This window comes from Squalius cephalus, assembly GCF_949319135.1.
Source record: "Squalius cephalus genome assembly, chromosome: 3".
Taxonomy (NCBI): domain Eukaryota; kingdom Metazoa; phylum Chordata; class Actinopteri; order Cypriniformes; family Leuciscidae; genus Squalius; species Squalius cephalus.
This window is the reverse complement of record NC_137124.1, coordinates 51324369-51343878: the sequence shown is the minus strand read 5'-3', so window position 1 is coordinate 51343878 and position 19510 is coordinate 51324369. Positions and strand designations below refer to the sequence as shown.

At 39.3% G+C, this 19510-nt stretch overlaps 1 protein-coding gene across 1 annotated transcript in view; it reads right to left on the bottom strand.

Annotated features, from left to right (window-relative positions):
* The window catches only part of LOC307156095 (sodium/potassium/calcium exchanger 3), a 60125-nt gene that overhangs the window by 8060 nt on the left and 32555 nt on the right, over positions 1-19510 (bottom strand). Inside the window, exons 5-12 of the mRNA XM_079867306.1 lie at positions 17191-17275; positions 16233-16336; positions 15919-15993; positions 9564-9589; positions 9345-9398; positions 6532-6674; positions 6265-6431; positions 3030-3240 (exon numbers count right to left, since the gene is read on the bottom strand). Coding sequence (XP_079723432.1) covers positions 3030-3240; positions 6265-6431; positions 6532-6674; positions 9345-9398; positions 9564-9589; positions 15919-15993; positions 16233-16336; positions 17191-17275 — 865 coding nt within the window. The remainder of the gene's footprint in view (positions 1-3029; positions 3241-6264; positions 6432-6531; positions 6675-9344; positions 9399-9563; positions 9590-15918; positions 15994-16232; positions 16337-17190; positions 17276-19510) is intronic.

Here is a 19510-nt window from a genome sequence, read left to right as displayed (position 1 = left end):
TAGTATGGGTCTGAGACCCCCGTCTTTTTTCGGTACCAGGAAGTATCTGCTGTATAGCCCTCCTTTGCTCTGAACTTGAGAGAGAGGCTCTATGGCCCCTTTGCTCAATAGTTTCGCCACTTCGGCTCGAAGTAAATGTGCTACTTCTGTTTTTACCGTGGTCTCGACGCGCACCGTATAGCGGTGAGGGCGCCGGCGAAACTGCAGCGAATAGCCTCTTTTTATAATGTCTAGCACCCACTTCGAAAGCATCTGCATGAATAGCTAGGGGTTGAATACGAAGCGCGCTCCGTTCGCTCAGCGATGGAGAGCCTTCGGTGTGCTGTAACGCAAGCGTCGTGCTCGTGACATTTGAGGCAGGGGGCGCGCTGATAACAGCGGGCAGATTGCCCGCGCTCGACTCCTCTGCGGCGGTCAACCGAGAGGGGGAGGGCTGGGCGAGTCCCGTAGGAACTGTCATGTCTGTGTGTGGATGTGGGCGTGGGATAGCGGGCATATTTATCACACCGAAGGCATTTTTCGCTTGAGTGAAGCGAATGCCTTTTGGTTTCGTTTTTACAGAAACCGTGTGACATGCATAACGTAGTGTGTGTGGGCACTGGGTAATGGGCACATTTACCACGTTTGATGCGCAATCGATCTGAGTCGATTTCATGTGCGCGAGCCCTGTGTGACAGGCCGTGCTTGTGTGTAGTGATGGGCACTGGGCAGTGGGCATTCTTTCTACACATAAAACACCATCGGCCGTGGTCCCTTCTCATCCAGCTTTCGGAGGAGATCGGCCTGGAAGATCTGAAGTGTGGCCATGGTGTGCAGCGCTGACGCAGCTTGCCCGGCGGCGTAGAAAGCCCGGCGGAGCAGGCTTGACGTCGTGCGGCAAGCTTTGGAGGGTAGGGCCAGCTTAGCGCGCCGTCCAGCGGAGGGCGGGCATAAGTGGGCCGTTATCGCCTCTTCGACCGGCGGCAGCGAATGGTATCCCCTGTTTTTGGCATCGTCGACTGCAGAGAATGCCAGAGAAACAGATGGACGCACTCTAGCTGAATAGGGGGCGTTCCAGGATTTAGCGACTTCTTCGTGTAACTCAGGAAGAAAGGGCGCTGGTTTGGACGCAGGCGAAGCGCGCTCCCCAGGCAGAAAAAAGCCATCCAGCCGGTTGTGAGCGGGCTGCTCGGGCGAAGACCACTCGAGGCCGAGGCTCACCGCGGCCTGTGCGAGCACTCGCATGAGCTCCGTCTCGATGGACGCTCTCTTGCCTGACGAAGTGCGGGCAGGGGGCGCGAGATCCTCAGAGCTCGCCCAATCCTCACTGCCTGACGCCAGGATAGAGCAGGAATCCTCTTCTCCCAGCAGGGCTTCCTCGTCAGCAATGTCGACGGAAGCGGCGGCAGACAGCGGCCGCTGTCCGTCAGGAAGAGAGGCTGACGAAGCCGGTGAAGCAGGCGGGCGAACCGGCGAGCTTTGGCGGCTGGGGGAAGGTTCCGGGACCCGCTGGGCACGGCGCTTTTTACGGCGCGACACCGCGGCGGGCGGGGGAGCAGTCTCGGCGAAGAAGGCCAGGCGAGTCCTCAGAGTCGCCATGGGCAGTAGCTCGCAGTGAGGGCAGCCGCCGTCAGCGAGCGCGAGAGCTGCATGTTCCTCACCCAGGCAGGAAACGCATATCACATGGCGGTCCCCGTCGCTGAGTGTGGCTCTGCACGAGCTGCAGGAAGGCATCTTTAAAAAGACGCTGCTCTTTTAGGATGTGTGTCGCGGTAGCAACACACACACACACAATACAGAGAATGAAAGGATATAGGCGCCGGAAAGCGCAGCAGGAAGGCAAGGAAGGCGGCGCGGCCAGCGACTTCAGTGACTCGTCCCGCTGAAGGTGCTCTCTCTCAACGGTGCGGCTTCTCTCCAGCTCCAGCGATGCATGTGCTTCGCTTGAAGGATGAAAAAATCAGATATTAGCTGCCTGCGAGCTGTATTTATAGGCCTAGACCACGCCCGTTTCGGCGGGATGTGACGCAGCGGGCGCGAAGCACCCTCATTGGGTCTGGCGTCACGCCAGGCCTCGCTCGATAGGCTGCTGCAGTTGCCGCAGAACAGCCAATAGGCGCGCGAGCTGCCTCGCCTATGTCTGTATGCTGCCGCAATGCATTTTGCATTATTGAAAAATTAAGGATAATTTTTGGCTTCAATATCTCGCGGAAAAGGATTTTCCCCTAGCGTAAGATATCTTACGCAGTACGAGAGACCTCTCGTAAGAGAACAAAGGGAAGGAATGAGTTAATTAATGAGACGACAGGTGAAAATTATGACTAATCAACAAAACAGAGATACTAAGTCACAGGGAAACACAATGAAACAGAGCGTTCATGTTACAAGTAGGAGGATAAGTACGCGCCAATAGTGGGAAACTCAGTATTTTTGTGCAGTGTGCACACGTCAAAAGATCCGATTCGTATTTTGTGACACATAAATGCGCAGATTAACCTTACCATTTATTTAGCGTTCATGTAAGCGCTATGTTTGGTTTCAACAATCGGAATGATTAAAACTGTGCCAGAGTGAAAATTGGGTTTTATAAGTTAATATTCAGTAATATTACTAGTTTAACTACACTGACACTTTCGGATGAGAAATGAATTGAGCTGAATAATGACACTAACTTTGCAACATTGAATATTACAACATTAACAGTTATGAACTGAACGGTATCAACATCTTGACTAAATTGAGATGAATTTTGACACTATTGTATTCTATAGAGCTGCTGAAATGGAATGTTTCATAATTTTACAGCAATAACACTATTATTTTCCTGTTTATTAATGTGAAGATGCTTTAAAACAATACATATTGCATAAACCGCAATATAAATAAATGTGTCTTGACTTGACTTATTACTTACAGTTAAATACATATTAGAAAAAGGTAACAAAAAATTCTCCTATAGATGATTCACGGCTTACCACAAGAATAAACTATTTGAATAGTATACAAAGTAATACCAATAAATTGCTTTCGATCTGCTTTCATGAACTAACCAGGAATATGAAGAGGTCTGAACCTTTCGTCCCCATCCTCATCCTCTTCTTCAGGCTGATTGTTTTCCACATCCACCTTTTCTCCTTTCTTACCATCCATCATTTCTGTGTCCTCAAGTGTCTGCTGTGGTTCAGCACTTCCTCCATTTACTATCCCTCTAGAACTAAAAGTCTTCACTGGGGTCCCGCTCTCCCTAAGCAGCCTCTGTCTCTGAAATGTGCAGGAAAGAGAAAAGCGAGGAATTTACATTTCATGCAGGGTTGGGCAATATTCTGAATTTAAGAATTTACTCCCCCTTTCCATTTATCAGTTTGAATTTGAATTTGAATGACAGGAAAAGTTAATTAATTGCCATTCAAAGAAATATATACATTGACAAATAAAGCTTCAAAGAAGGCGTTTTCCCCCCAAATCTTTTCAAAACTGATGTAATGCATATTTTTGAGTCATGAACAATGTGTTTAAACAAGTTTAATTTAAGTTTAATTTAAAGTGTTTAATTTTTTTTTCAAAATTGTTTTTATGTCAGCCAATACAACCAAATAGTTGTATGTATATTGTAGTTGTACCACCTGATATGGAAAGTGTACCAATCTAATCCAATCCAATCAGTTTTTACCCGTATTTGAGAGAGATCTTTTCTTTGAGAAATCAAATCTCTTCACTCTGCCACAAGGATCATTTGGGCTCCTCTGGATGATTCATTATCATGTTTACTGTTATTACCTTGTCAATTCATAATAAAAGAGCCATGTTTGCAGTTGTGCCACCCTGACATACAAATTGCTGGACACATTTTTTTTCAATTATCTCAACAGCTTTAAAACTACTGATATTTATAAAATTTGTTTATATGAAAGATTTCAAACCTAAAATGATACCATAGTATTTTTATTTTTTCTTTTTTTTTTTCTTTTCATTATTAAGACATCATTTTAAATAGTTTCTTAGTCGGACAGTTGCACCACCTGACATTTTGGGGATTTAAGATAACAAAACAAAAAATAATGTGTATTATTTAAATGAACTAAAGATGAATTCATGCTAAATAGGTATTATAGACTTAAGTGATACTTTAAATGTCATGAATATATCAAATTATTTTAAATAGAAATAATGCACTTGGACACAAAAATATGCACAACATGTCATTGACCCATATATACTGTACACACACACACACACACACACACACACACACATATATATATATATATATATATATACATAATTATGACCGCCGCTAGCGTAGCTAGCGAAAGCGGTCATATAGGGATTGTCAAAGTTTTTTTTTTTTTTTTTTTTTCGTCACCTTACTGAATTTTTCGTCAACGATACCAGGGACACCGAAACACCGGGGAACATGAAATTTGGTGGGCATGTAGCCCCACTAGACTTCTAAGGAAAAATTTCGTTTGGTCCCCGGGGGCCACTCCCCCCCCCCCGCGCTGGGCCCCCCCAAACCCCCAAAAATGCAGTTTTTCCTAAATAACTACCTGAACCGTGGCACCGAGGATGAAGCAATTTTTATGGTATGTTGGTCTACTAGTCTTTTACGGAAAAATTTCGTTTGGTCCCCGGGGGCCACTTCCCCCCCCGCGCTGGGGCCCCCGTAAATTTTTCGTCAACGATACCAGGGACACCGAAACACCGGGGAACATGAAATTTGGTGGGCATGTAGCCCCACTAGACTTCTACGGAAAAATTTCGTTTGGTCCCCGGGGGCCACTCCCCCCCCGCGCTGGGCCCCCCCAAACCTAAAAAAATTCAGTTTTTCCTAAATAACTACCTGAATCGTGGCACCGAGGATGAAGAAATTTTTATGGTATGTTGGTCTACTAGACTTTTACGGAAAAATTTCGTTTGGTCCCCGGGGGTCACTCCCCCCCCCCGCGCTGGAGCCCCCGTAAATTTTTCGTCAACGATACCAGGGACACCGAAGCACCGGGGAACATGAAATTTGGTGGGCATGTAGCCCCACTAGACTTCTAAGGAAAAATTTCGTTTGGTCCCTGGGGGCCACTCCCCCCCCGCGCTGGGCCCCCCCAAACCCAACAAAATGCAGTTTTTCCTAAATAACTACCTGAACCGTGGCACCGAGGATGAAGAAATTTTTATGGTATGTTGGTCTACTAGACTTTTACGGAAAAATTTCGTTTGGTCCCCGGTGGCCACTCCCCCAGCCGCTCTGGGGCCCCCGTAAATTTTTCGTCAACGATACCAGGGACACCGAAACACCGGGGAACATGAAATTTGGTGGGCATGTAGCCCCACTAGACTTCTAAGGAAAAATTTCGTTTGGTCCCCGGGGGCCACTCCCCCCCCGCGCTGGGCCCCCCCAAACCCAAAAAAATGCAGTTTTTCCTAAATAACTACCTGAACCGTGGCACCGAGGATGAAGAAATTTTTATGGTATGTTGCTCTTAAGGGCCCACATCAACCTAGCCCATAATCACTCATTTGTGATTTGCGCCCCTCCCATAAAAAATGAAAATGCAATATTATTCTGCTTTAATCGCCCCTATCTTCAGTGGAGATGTTCAGAACTGCACCATATTTCATGTGTATGATTAACTTGACATCCTCTGGGGGTATCCTCTGCTAAGTTTCGTAGAATTTCATCCATGGGGGGGTATAAAATAAATTCATTTATGTGCACATTTAGTGACTGTACACTCATCAGCCTGTAGATGGTGCTGTTGAGCGAAGGGTTGCTGGTTTAGGATGATACTGTCACACACACACATGCAGGAATACAAACAAACGCAAGCATGCACACACACTGACATCCACACGCACAGACACACACCCATACACACACATACAAATCCACATGCACAGACACACACACACAAACACACACGCGCACACATGTACGCACACATACATACACGCACAGACACACACACACACACACACACACAGACACACACATATACAAACACACACACATACACACACACACACACACACACACACACACACAGACAGACATGCACATACTACTACTTTTTTTAGGTATATACATAAACACGCAATACAGCCAAATTACTCCACGTCATTTATTTTTGTGGAAAGCCAGTGCAGGCCTGAGCGGCGGTCATATTTTGTACCGCGATGCGGTACATCTAGTTTATAACAAAGTATGTTTAAATTTAAAATAAACAAATTCAGGAATTGAACTGGAATTTAAATGTCTGTATTATTAGGTAACATAAAAAAATTCAAGTTCACCTCACTGATGAGCATGCGTCCAGCCATAGACAGACGGGTACGTGGGGAGAAATGCGGAGTGATCATAACACGCAGCCCAGCCTCTGGGAATGAGAGCTGGTGTGGTCTCAAGATCAGCAGCTCATCCACCATCACTACTTGAGATTCCTGCCCTGAGTCTGCTGGAGCTGAGAACAACACAGCAAATGAATGCATATTAAGAAGAACCACCAGTTTGGAAGTGCTGCATTCCTGCTATAGAAAATAAAGACATGCATGCATGAGTACCTTTCTTCAACAGCACCATGGATGTGTTGCAATTGACTCCCACTTCATCACCCTCTTTATCTGTGGGCATTTCTCTCCTGACACAACACTGAGCTGGACTACCACATGATCTTTGGACAAAGCTGGCAATCTGACGGTTAAACCTGCGAATGAGATTAAAGTCACCATGAAATCAAAAATGAAAATTCACATTTTTTTATGGAATATTGCTGTATTTATTATAAGTGATTTATCCGTACACATCATTGTTACACAATATTCATGTGCCTTGTAGTCTTTGATTAAAATAACTTGCAGTGACTTCTCTTCTCTGATGACGTGTTTACTGGCGCGAGGGCGGGACAACCTGTCACTCACATGAGCCCAACCAATAGCAAACCACAACCACCCAGTCAATTCCCCATGGACAAAATCAAATCCCATTCTACATTTTTTTCTTGTTCGAGAAGCCGTTTCACTCTGATTTGTCACAATAAGGAAGAAAAGGCTATCGCAACTTCCGTTTCATGACGACTTTAAGGCTAAATCAACTAACAGTTTGAGTTTCTGTTTATGACAGACTAGATTTAGTCATATTTTATACATTTACATTTTATTACATAAATATACACTATTGTTCAAAAGTATGGGGTCGGTAAGATTTTTTCATGTTTTTGAAAGGAGACTTATGCTCACTAAGGCTGCATTTATTTGATCACAAATAACTAATAGTGTTTAATATTATTGTAATTTAAAATAACTTTTAAAGACATTTATAATGTTACAAAAGATTTATATTTCAAATATGCTGTTCTTTTGAACATTCTATTAATCAAATAATCCTAAAAAGCTGTAAAACTGTTTTCAACATTGATAATAATAACAGCAATTATTATAAATTGAGCACTAATCAGCATATTAGAATGATTTCTGAAGGATCATGTGACACTAAAGACCAGAGTAATGATGCTGAATATTCAGCTTTGCATCATAGGAATAAATTACATTTTAAAATACGGTATATTACAATAGAAATCAGTTATTTTGAACTGTACTAATATTTCACAATATTAGTTTTTACCGTATTTTGATCAAATAAATGCAGCTTTGGTGAGCATAAGAGACTTCTTTTAAAAATTTTAAAAACTCTTTCTTATTCCATACTTTTGACTGGTAGTATATATCCTCACTCCTGATTTACCTTCATTCTCTTGGTATGATTTTAGCACCCTCTAGTGAGACAGTTTTGAGTACCTGGTGTCTACTTAAGCAGCACTGTCTGTAATTGTTCTTTATATATATATTTAGCCATTCTTAATTGTGCTTTATCTCTAAAGCTGGAAGACAGATTTCTTATAAGCATTCAGTGCTAAAAACATATTATATACAATGTCTAAGAGCATTATTTTGATGTTTTTTTGTGAAAATTATTAGTTCTTGTTCATCTCACTTAATTTCATCAGATATTTTAAGCACTTTTCATTATTACTTACATGCATACTTACCTGTCGTGAAGCTGTTGCCCAAAATGATGTTGCCCATTTTTAGGTGAAACTTTGAAATGTGTGGCACAAATGTAAATTCTTAAAATTCATTGCTATTCAAACTATAGTTTTTTAAAACGTATCAATAAATGCATTATTGTACATTTTTCACAGTTAACTAACATAATATAGTTTCTCAAAGGGTTTTTCAGATGCTGTTTCTCTTGAGGCACTTGATGGGGACATAAAGCACACCAGCCTCCAAAACACAACATACTCTTCATATTGTCAACATGGGTTGTTGTATCTGTACGAGATAAGTATGTCTCTTGTATTATCAAGACCTCTGCATCAAAACATGCTTTAGTTTCCCTCCTCCAATAAAACAGAGAGCAGGGATGTTTATCTCAGTCTCTGACAACTCCAGCTTCCCCTAATGGCCTTAAAAGGTCTTTAATGAAGACTGTTGTCATCTAGAAGATCCTTATCTCTCTAGAAGCTGTGTTGTCTGTACAACACTGTTACTCATCCAGGCTCCTTTCTAAACAATAAATGAAACAGGGTCATCTCTCTCATATGGAGGAAAGAGGTGTCATGTATTAGCTTGAACTTGGAAATTCTTAACCCGTAGCAATAAAGAGAAGAGATGCTTGAAAAGGTATATGATTGAAGCAAGAGGGAGGTCTGTGTAAAATACGTTTTGGTCAAGGCTATTATTTTATAACTTCTTTTGGGATTTAGAACCAGACAAAGACTCCAGTATTAATTCTAGGATTGTATGTTACACTTTCTTAATTCCTCCCAAGGTTTCTTCCTCTCAAACCTAACCATCTTGGGAGTTTTTCCATAACACATTAGCCTTTGACTTGCTGACTTGAAGTTTTCAGACACAATTTTCAGTTACAGTGCTTTGAAAGAGTATGGTTTGTTAAGAATGCTATACTAATAAAACTTAATAAGACTTGACACTTTTTGAAAATAATATCAATGTTCTCTCAAATGTTGTAAAGAACTCAAAGGTACACTAAGTAACTTTTTTTTGTTCAAAATACATCATAATTTTTTCTTCCATAATGTGTTTTGTATTACTCTGATTCACTATGGTAAGCCTATTATAAGAGTTTATATATTTTAGGCCAGTCGGGATGGTTTTAATGGGAAATTGCGTACATGCGTCACTCGCCCGTGTGTGTCTCGTCGTATCCGAGAAAAAAAAGCTCTTCAAAAATCTTCTAAAATGTTCCGAAAAATGGTGATAAAAGTGGAGGAATACTTTACTTCATGAATAGAATACTACTCTGAATGCTTTCTAAAGGCAATGTGGTGGAGAACAGCATTATTTATACTCACTTCATGATAAGGATATAGACTCCATACATGGAGATCAGAAGCATGGATTCCCACCTATAACAATGGATACAAAGATTGTTAGCGAATACAACTCTCATATATAAAAAGATCTCATATAAGTATAAATATATTAACTTTCTAATGCTTCTAAATAATGAGACTACTCTGCTTGAACATGTGGACATGGGTGTAAAAGAAACATACAGTTACAAGACTTACCATACAACTCTTTCATCATAGATAACCTAGAGAAAGATGGACAAATGAAGGGGTACAATGACTGGAATTTAATGATGAATTCGTCATGTATAATTTGAATTAAAACTCCACAGAAGTAAATCTAGAGATGCGCTGACCGTCATTATCGAGTCTTTATACTTTTAAGGGGTTCACAAACTTTTTTTCAGTCAAACCCCTAAGATGTAAAATATTTACTTTAAGTGTTCCCTGAGATCTTAAGTTAATATTTCAGTAATTTAATGACACATTCACAAGTTCACGGTTCTCTGACGTCGGTTAATGGTCACATGTAAACGGATAAAATATTGAAACATTTTTTTAGTAAGTGATTTAGTTTGATTTAAATGATATATAACAAATTTTATATGACATTATGATTGGAAGAAATATTTTGGAAACAGTTCCGTTTAAGAGTATTCACACATTCGGGTTCACTCTTTACAAGAACCAACTAACACTACAAGTTGCAATACAAATATTTATGTCTTAAATACCTTACTTTCAAATGCTCAAACCTTCGAGCTTTTAACATTACAGAACCTCAAGCTTTTATTTTGGCTAAATATTGGTAAGATGATGGAAATGTCTTGACACTGCACAAGACGCTGCATCATGATGTTGATGCTATGGGAAATCTTCTGAGTGAGCCTGTGTCTGAAGCATGTGTGGAAAACGCCAATCCCAATTGGCCAACAGCATAGTCACGTGACATAGCTTCAGTGCATCACTAAGACCACAAATAGACGCATGATATTCACATCACCAGTTTCTAATTGTCTGAAGGGAGATATTTTCTGGCATTGCGTGAAGTATGCCAAAGCGACAGAGTGTCTCATTCCTTCTCAGTGAATGGGGTTACATAGGTAACCTGAGATGTTCCCTTTTGAGTGGAACTCAACTCTATGGGAACGTTAATAACCACGTCGCTATACTGAAAAAATACATGACCAACAAGGCTGTGAAGTACGAACATGCACAAACCCTTTAGTCTAAAGAACGGTGTAACCCTCTGGGGTCGACAACGAATCAGCGTGTTTTGCTGGATTTTCTTCACAAGTGGCAAAATCGACTTAAAATTTATGGTTATATGAAACTGTAAAAGGTCTACTTTTGTATGTGTTCACTTACAATCAAAACAAAACATTGTGCTTTTGTAAAATAAACAAAAACAAACAGGGTGTGCTTTCTGCCGTCTCGGTCTCCGTGAACTTTTTTCAGGAGAACATCTTTAAAATTAAACAAAACTCAGCGCACAAATATCTTTATAAACATTTAAGTTTCTTCTTTTAAATGATCTAATTCGAAACAAAAACAAATATTCTCTGTTTATGTAATCTGTATGGAAAGAGAGATGTCAGTCGTTCTCGTGTCAGCTCATTATCTGATAATGTGAGCACGGCAATGCAGAGCGCATGCTACTCAAATGCTAATGTCCTGAGACGATCCATGCAAACAGTGTCAACGCCCACAAGTTTAATCAGATTCATGTACTTCATCTACATGTACTACGTTGTCTTGGGACATGGTGAGGAATAATCCTGGAATAATTTACCTCAGAATAAGAGCAGTCTGGTTTCGAAATTAAACTGGTTTCAGTTTCATTTTGAGGAGCAAATGACCCAGCTGAGGATTGTGAAGGGCAGGGTTCACCAATCTCGGTCCTGGAGGGCCGCTGTCCTGCAGAGTTTAGCTCCAACCCCAATTAAACACACCTGAACCAGCTAATCAAGGTCTCATTAGGCATACTAGAAACTTTTAAACAGGTGTGTTGGAGCTGGTTGGAGCTAAACTCTGCAGGACAGCGGCCCTCCAGGACCGAGATTGGTGAACCCTGGTGAAGGGTAAGTTCTTTATTCTTATTCTTTATTCGAATCGCGATATGGACTAGTGTCTGTAAACTGCAAAAACACTCTTTAAATTTGAATCCTGCATGTTATGCATGTATCTGTGTGAATGAATGGCGCAGATGCACGGTTTCATTTACTTCACATACTTACTTTAGTAAACATACAATTTTTACATGAACATGTACACATTGACTAGTTTGGCTTTTCCAAAACTATATTGCTAAACTGAGATGAGTGAAATCGACTGAAATATGTTGAAATAAAAATGTCTTTGTATAAGCATCATATTAAACTGGAAATTAACATTTATATGCGCCATAATATAACATAAATACGATATATAATATGTTACAGACGTAATATGAAGGTTTAGACAAGATTACGTTGACCTGTTTTGGATAGATTATGAAGTGTTTACTATAAAATAGTCTACTGCCACATCAATGAAGCTTTTGTTAGCAAATTTGGATATTAACATGCCAAAGACTTTTGCACAGTACTGTATATATATAATTATTTTTATTTTTTTTATTTTTTTTGTCCTCACTTTCTTCCTTGTAGTTCCCTCTCAGTCACATACCTGACTGAAAGGCTCATTAGGGGCAGGGTTTTAACCTCCTCAGGTGTGAATCAAAGCATTATTCATGATCATTCATGCCTACTCTCATATGGCCTTTGTAAACAAAAAGTCTCTTACAAAATTTATATCAAAATATTGTTTTATGTGAATGAGTAGGCAGGATGATAATCACATCATTTTGAAGTTAAAGCAGCACTCAGTAGCTTCGGGATTTCTTCGCTGTATTCTCGCTTTTTGCTCGCAGGTTTCTCTCTAGAGCTCCCCCCACAGCTTCGGAATAGATATTTGACAACACTGTTGTAAAAACTCGTTGGTGATTCTCAGACACCAGAGGCTATAGATCAACGACATCAAAGCAGATGGGACATTCTTTAAAACGTCTTCTTCATTCGGGTTCGGACAGCGTGAGGGAGCGCAATAATGACAGCATTTTAGCAGATTTCTTTTGGCCGTAAAGCAATTGTTTACATCGCGAGACCTGATATCACGCGAGACTTCCTGACACGGCGGCCGGCGGCCCGCCGGCTCAAAGTTGCAAGTGCGTATTTTCCGCTCACGGGCACCAGGGGGGTGCGAAACGACCACCATTCAACCCGAAATAAGTAATATAACCATTCCAATGACTCCGAAGCTGTTCAGTTAAGGTAAAAAAAGTTACTTAGTTCACCTTTAAACCTATAGGCTACAAGAGCCAGTTCTCAGAAGTCTTGTGGACAAGTATTTAATATGTTTTTTGTGATCTTATTTCAGTGACTTAATTTTTTTTTTCTATAACCACACATAAACATTATTTTCTCCAAAATACAAACATGTACATACATGTTTCTCACATATTATTGTAGCCCCGTTTGTGCTGAATACAGTGTAATGAGACTTTAGCCATTAATATGTTTAAAAGCAACTGAAAAAAGCACACGTCAGGGAATGTCAACACTTAACCAGGGCCCAAAAACACAATCAGACCCCAGAGGGTTAACACAAAGGAGTCAAAGCCTGGGGTCAATCCAATTCAACAAAAAACATCCATGATTGTGTGGAAAGGACCAGCCTGCCGGAGCTCAAACATATTAAGGGATATTAATTCTAAAAAAAGCCCCAAGAGGCGTACACAGTACACTCCATGCAGAGTGTGCCTCATTACCCCAAGGACGAAGCCTACCACGTCCCACAGGTAACTGACATTGTCAAGACTGAAAGGGCACAATCTTAGAGTATTTCTCTAAGAAGGTAGTCCCCTGGGTGCCAGGAGGTGAAACATACTGTGCACTTCACAGACCTGAAAAGGAACTTAACCTAATATAAAGGCTAAACTTCTCCACAGAGAACACCTTTTGAATCACAAAGACTGGAAGATACTAAGGCAATTAGGTTGTGAAGTATGGATACGCACAGACCTTTTAGCCTCCATAAGATTCCTAAGAATCCTTCCTTTGCAATACAATTCAATATACTGTAGAATAAAACCCATGAATATGAGCAGAAAGGGACAGCCCGTTGTAGCACAAAACATTTCATAATGGTGCACCTTAAGCCTACCACACTCTTAGTATGGTATGCTTAATGCTACAGTAAGTGGGCACTGCGCACCTCATTAGCAAAGAGAAACAACAAACCAATAAGGCTGTGACTTTCGTTTTATAAACCTTATGGCCAGAAAAGTAAGATTATACCCAAAAGGACCTGAATCCTGGGGTAAAATCCATCCAACTGAAGAACTATATAAATGTGTGCAGAAGGAATAATCCTGACTGGGAACAAGAGATGAAGCCTTTCTTACTCTTGCAAGTCAAACGGTGGAGGAGAAAAGGCTTAAAAGATGACCGAATGTGCGATCGCAAAACAGCACCTATACGTAACCCAATCTCGGGTACAATAGAACTTTGTCTAGTCCATGGGGCAAAAACGAAGCAGGAGGGGGCAACTGAAAGGGCCTGCAAATCTCCAGTTCTCAAGGTTCAAGAGTTCAAGGTTCAAGGGTCTTTTATTGTCATTCCATACACATTTTTACATGAAGGAACAAAACTAAGTAAGGATCCGGTCAAAAAACAAAATAAAAACATTAACCAATAAAAACATTTGAAACTAGGGAGTATGTCTAAGCAGCTTCGTTAATAAATAGCATAATAGCAATAAAAAACTAGAATAGGCAATGCAAGAATAAAACAGTGCAATAATTAGTGATAAATTAGGACATAAATAGTCAAATATTATTGCACATAACATGTCTAAATAATACTGTTATTAAAAAAACAACAAAAAAAAAACATCGAAACTGTATTACACATGCACGTATCTATATTATTGCACGCAGAGCAGAAGAGCAATAATTTGTCAGTCGAACAGCCTCTGGAAAAAAACTGTTCCTGAGCCTAGTTGTTCTTTCCTGGATGGAGCGCAACCTTCTTCCTGAGAGAAGCGGGGCAAACAGTCCATAGGCAGGGTGGGAAGAGTCCTTCGTAATACTGGCAGCCCTGTCCCTGCATCTACTACTGTAAATATCTTCAAATGCCGATTTCACCACAGACAGCTGCAGAGAATTCCTATCTGTGGCAGAACAGTTTCCAAACCACACAGTAACACCTGACGTGGTGATACTCTCCACTGCACACCTATAGAAGGATGTAAGGACTGTGGTGCCCAGCCCAGCCCTCTTGAGCCTCCTCAAGAAGTACAGCCATTGATTGGCCTTCTTTATTATACTCATGGCATTAGTATGCCAGGTTAGGTCATGGTCGATGTATCTTCCCAGATATTTGAAACTAGGGATGACCTCAATAGATGTTCCTCTAATGTAGATAGGAAGAGGAAGGCTCCTAACGACCCTCCTAAAATCCACAATCATTTCCTTTGTTTTCTTATCATCTGCTCTTTCTCTGCTCTGTCTCTTAAGTAAAGTCAGAAACTTCTCTGAGTCTGACTCCAAGGGCTCAACCAGAGCCTCTGATAAGACTTCCAGAACTATGGAAAGACCCCAGGAAGGAACTCGAGGTCTGCAGATATGCCTCAGCTGTAAAAAATGAGACACATGAATATACTAATATATATATATATATATATATATATATATATATATATATATATATATATATATATATACATAACGTACATCTAAAACTCCTAAGATCCTGATGCCTATTTAGCATTTAAAATTGAGAGGAAAGTGCTAAAATAGAGAGCTTATTAAGCACAGCCAATAATCAGCCAGTTACAACACAGTCTGGAGGATGGCTAGAAGTACTGTCAATATAACTTATTTCTTTTAGATACAGGGAGAAAGATGTAAGAAACTTATAGATACAAAGATACATAAAAGAATGATGAGATCATTGTTTGTACATAGTCGGAGGAAGGAGAGAAAGAAAGGGGAACACCCGTCTGCTCAACATTTCCTTCGGCCTTATTTGGTTGCGGACCCGTAATCTCTGCAAATGTGTCATCTGCCTGGATTTCTTCTCTTGAGAAGCTGGTGATGTGCATTTCAGGCATCTATTTATGTTCTTAATTACACACTGATGCTATGTCACCTGACCATGCAGTTGACCAATCAAGACTGTCTTTTTCCACACGTGCTTCAGACACCGGCTCATGCAGAAGTGTTCCCATAGCGTCAAAGTCATTACGCAGCATTGAGTTCCACTCAAAAGGGAACTTCTTCGATTTGATAATCTCGATTTAATAATATATATTGCTATTTTAGTTTTATTTCAATGAATTCTGCAGCCCAATTTGGTTATTTCGATGTTACATTTAGTTGAATTAATTCATTAGCTTTTCATCAACCCATGCATCCCCTGCAGTTCCCTCATGAACACCCATTTGCAAAACCCTGCCTTAATAAAACAATATAATTTGCTTTATACTATTTCTCTTCTCTTTTGTCCTCTCTCATATGTACCCACATACTCACCAAAATCAAGGCCAGCACTGAGAAGATGTAGTACAACGAGTCTCTGAACATAGGCCACCAGGTAAGGACCACCGTCTAGGGCACAAATGAACACACAAGAAACTGTGGCAATATTCTTATTTCAAGTGTTTTATTCCAAGTGTCAGCTCACAAGACTTTTTTTTCTTGCAATTGCAAGTTTATTTTTCACAATTCTGACTTTTTCTCGCAAAGTTCATTTGTACCTTCCTCACACAATTTTTATGCTTCTGCTAAAATTTTCTCATAAGCTGAGATGAATGAATGATGAGGTCAGATTAGATCAGTATGTCTACCTGACGGGCAAAGATGCCACACACTCCAATGATGACCAGTATGTTGAAGACAGCCGACCCTACAATGGTGCCTACGCCTACATCCCCCTCTGTGATAAATACACCTGTCATCAAGCACATGAACAATGGTAACAATATGTGGCAGAGGAATTACATTGATCATTAAACAAATTTCACATTTTACCATGTGGTTAAAATTATATATAAAAAAGAACTCAATGGACTTGGTAAAAATGCACAGTTTAGCGATTTAATTAGTAGAGCACCTATGATAAATATACCTTGATGTTGTTCCAAACCTGTATACATTTCATCCAAAGAACACAAAAGGATTAACTTTTGAAGAATGTTTCAGCTATTTTTCTGAAGGAATATAATAACTGTTTGAAGGTAACAAACTGAAAAAATTAACTATATATTCATTTGAACGAGATTTTCAGTAAATAAGGACTTACATTTCTGTCCTCAGTAGCTTGACAGCCCCTAGTAACTTCATCAAGTCAATTCTTATTTATTTGTGTGCTGCTTTATACAATACACATTGTTTCAAAGCAGATTTACAGGAAATTACGTATATATATTGTAAAAGAAAGTCATACTATAATGAATTGTCTATAATATATTTAAAGTATTGAACAGTTTCAACATAAGCTTAACTGAAAGTCATGCCATACTGCATCTGACATTATATGCTTTCATTGTATGGAAAAGAACAACTTGAATATTTAAAATGTCTCCTTTTGTGTTCAATGGGTTTGTAATGAAGGTGAGTAAATTATGATTTACCTTTTAAAAAAAGGTCAACATTTTGTTAAAAAAATGCATAAATCTGTCATCACAGTATTGAGGACAGGACTTTTGCAATGTAATATATAAAAAGTAGTATGTGCACATCTTAACCAATCATAACCAATCAAGTGGAGGTAGGTAATCAAAGGTAGTGAAAAATAAAACTGACCAATTAAGGAAGTAAATAATTCGGGAGCAGAACTTCCAGCAGCCATAAAAGTAGCTCCAGCCACATCTTCACTCAGCTGCAGATTCTAGTGAAAAGCATTATATACAGTAGATGATTAATCATGGGTACTAGCAATAATAAGAAAATAATAAAACTGTCTCTTTGACGATTCCTTGTACAGTGTCTTACACAATGTTTCAAAATATTTATCTGCACTCATGGATACCACACCAAATGCCATGTACATCAACCAAACTTCCCTTGCTAAAAAGAAGTGTGCTCTATTGTACTGAATGTGCACTTGTAATGTACACCAAAAAGTATATATAAAAAAAAAAAAAAAAAAAAAAATATTATTTGTACATGCAGATTATATAAATTTTAATATTACATTATATTTTAAAGGTACTAAATTGCAACTTTATCATTACAAACTTTGTGTAATTACAAATATATTAAAATACATGACCTACAAGTTTCATTAGAACTGACAATAAAATATATTTAGTATACCATAAATGCTTATCAGTACATTCAGCAGTACATTTAAAACACAATAGAAGTAATTACGAAATTACTTCTATTAAGTCTACAATGGAAACTGCAGAGAGGGCTAGTGGATCTAGATAGCTGTGGATCAGGAGGAGTGATTCGTGGGCTAATGCTGCTAGTTCACAAGTCAGGGTCTGTTCAACCCTAGCTGGGTCACCTGAGGGAGTATAATGATGAAAGACCTGAAACACAAGAGGAACTCAGAAACATCACTTAGGATGTGTCCCAGTGCATCCTAGGATGCATCTTTATACCAATTTTTTCTTTTAAATTTATTTACCAAATTTAAATAAATAAAAAGTTGGTGTGTGTATAAAGTGGGCAGAATGCTAGATCTAACGACCTGTAGACAGTATACTTCAAATCCATTAACATATGTATTGACATATCATTTAAGACTTACTGATAAAAAATTATAATTCAACTTTATTTGGACTATTTCTTTATTGCACAATGCACATTTCTTAATATTAAGCCAAAAATGAGTTTTAATATCATTATTAATAAGGATTGTATGATCTCTGTATAATATCACTCTTCAAATGCATGCAAGATATTTAAAGTGTACCAGTTCCACTTTAGCACAATCGAGTATACTTAAGTATATATTTATTTGGACTTCAGCACTACTTCTCCACAATTAAAGTGCATTTAGTACAAAATTAGTTGTTCCAATTTAGCAGACTTGAAGTATACAAGTTTAGTATACCAAAAGTACAAGTGCAGGGTAATTTTTATAAAGTACATAGTATACTTAGCACAAAATAAATGGATTTCAAATACATTTAAGTATACATGTGTTTCAAATACTTTTTTTTACTAGGGAACTGATGAAAAAAACGTAATTTTTACCATTCCAAGTCTTCGTTTCACGTCAGGTGGTTCTTTGCCTCCACATCGTGCATTAAAATTGTTTAATGCACACCTAGCCGTGGATTATCCCTTATGTTAGTTCCGTTCTGGTTGTGAAATATTTTGGGTAGATGTATGCCACTTAATGTTCAGCACTCATTGGATTATGAAATGTATTGGGTAACTTGCTCAATAGACAATTTTTTACTATTACTAATACTTCTCTTGTGTTGGATCCAGATGACGTGTTATTTTACAGTAGAGATGTGCGGATCAGCCCACACATTATTTTTCTTTCCTTCCTTTTGTTTTGGTTTGAAACGTAAAATTTCTCTCTGATCTGTTTGCCTTGATTGCTGCTTAAACAAGTGAACCCTGCAACTGCGTAGATTAATGAGAGTCTGCAATTTAGTGCCTGACGAAAAATTAAGCTTTAAACACATTAGCCCATTTTTTTTTTTTGCGCATATGCCACCATGGTGTTGATCCAAGGCAGTCTCAACTAGCTTATGAGGTATTGAACCATAGGCATTGGCAAGGTCAAGCCAAAGCACAACCAGGTTTCATTTAATTACAATTAACATACAGTTAAGTGTCTGAAAACATTGCATTCAGTTTGATATTGTCACGGGGTATTTGCAGGCGAACAGACGAAGAAGGTTCTAAACAACAATAGTTTTAATAATACTGTTCCCGAAGGCAGACAGATAGATAGATAGCAAACACGAATAACATAACTGTGACCGGACAAGGAGTGCAGGAGAGGGAACAACTTAAGTACTAAACAGAAATGAGGATAATTAATTAAACACAGCTGACACATATAAACTAATAATGACGGTAACCAAGGAGACAGATGAGTGGCGGGAATCTGCACAAGGACAGGTGACAAATGTGTCTTTTCACAAAAACAGAA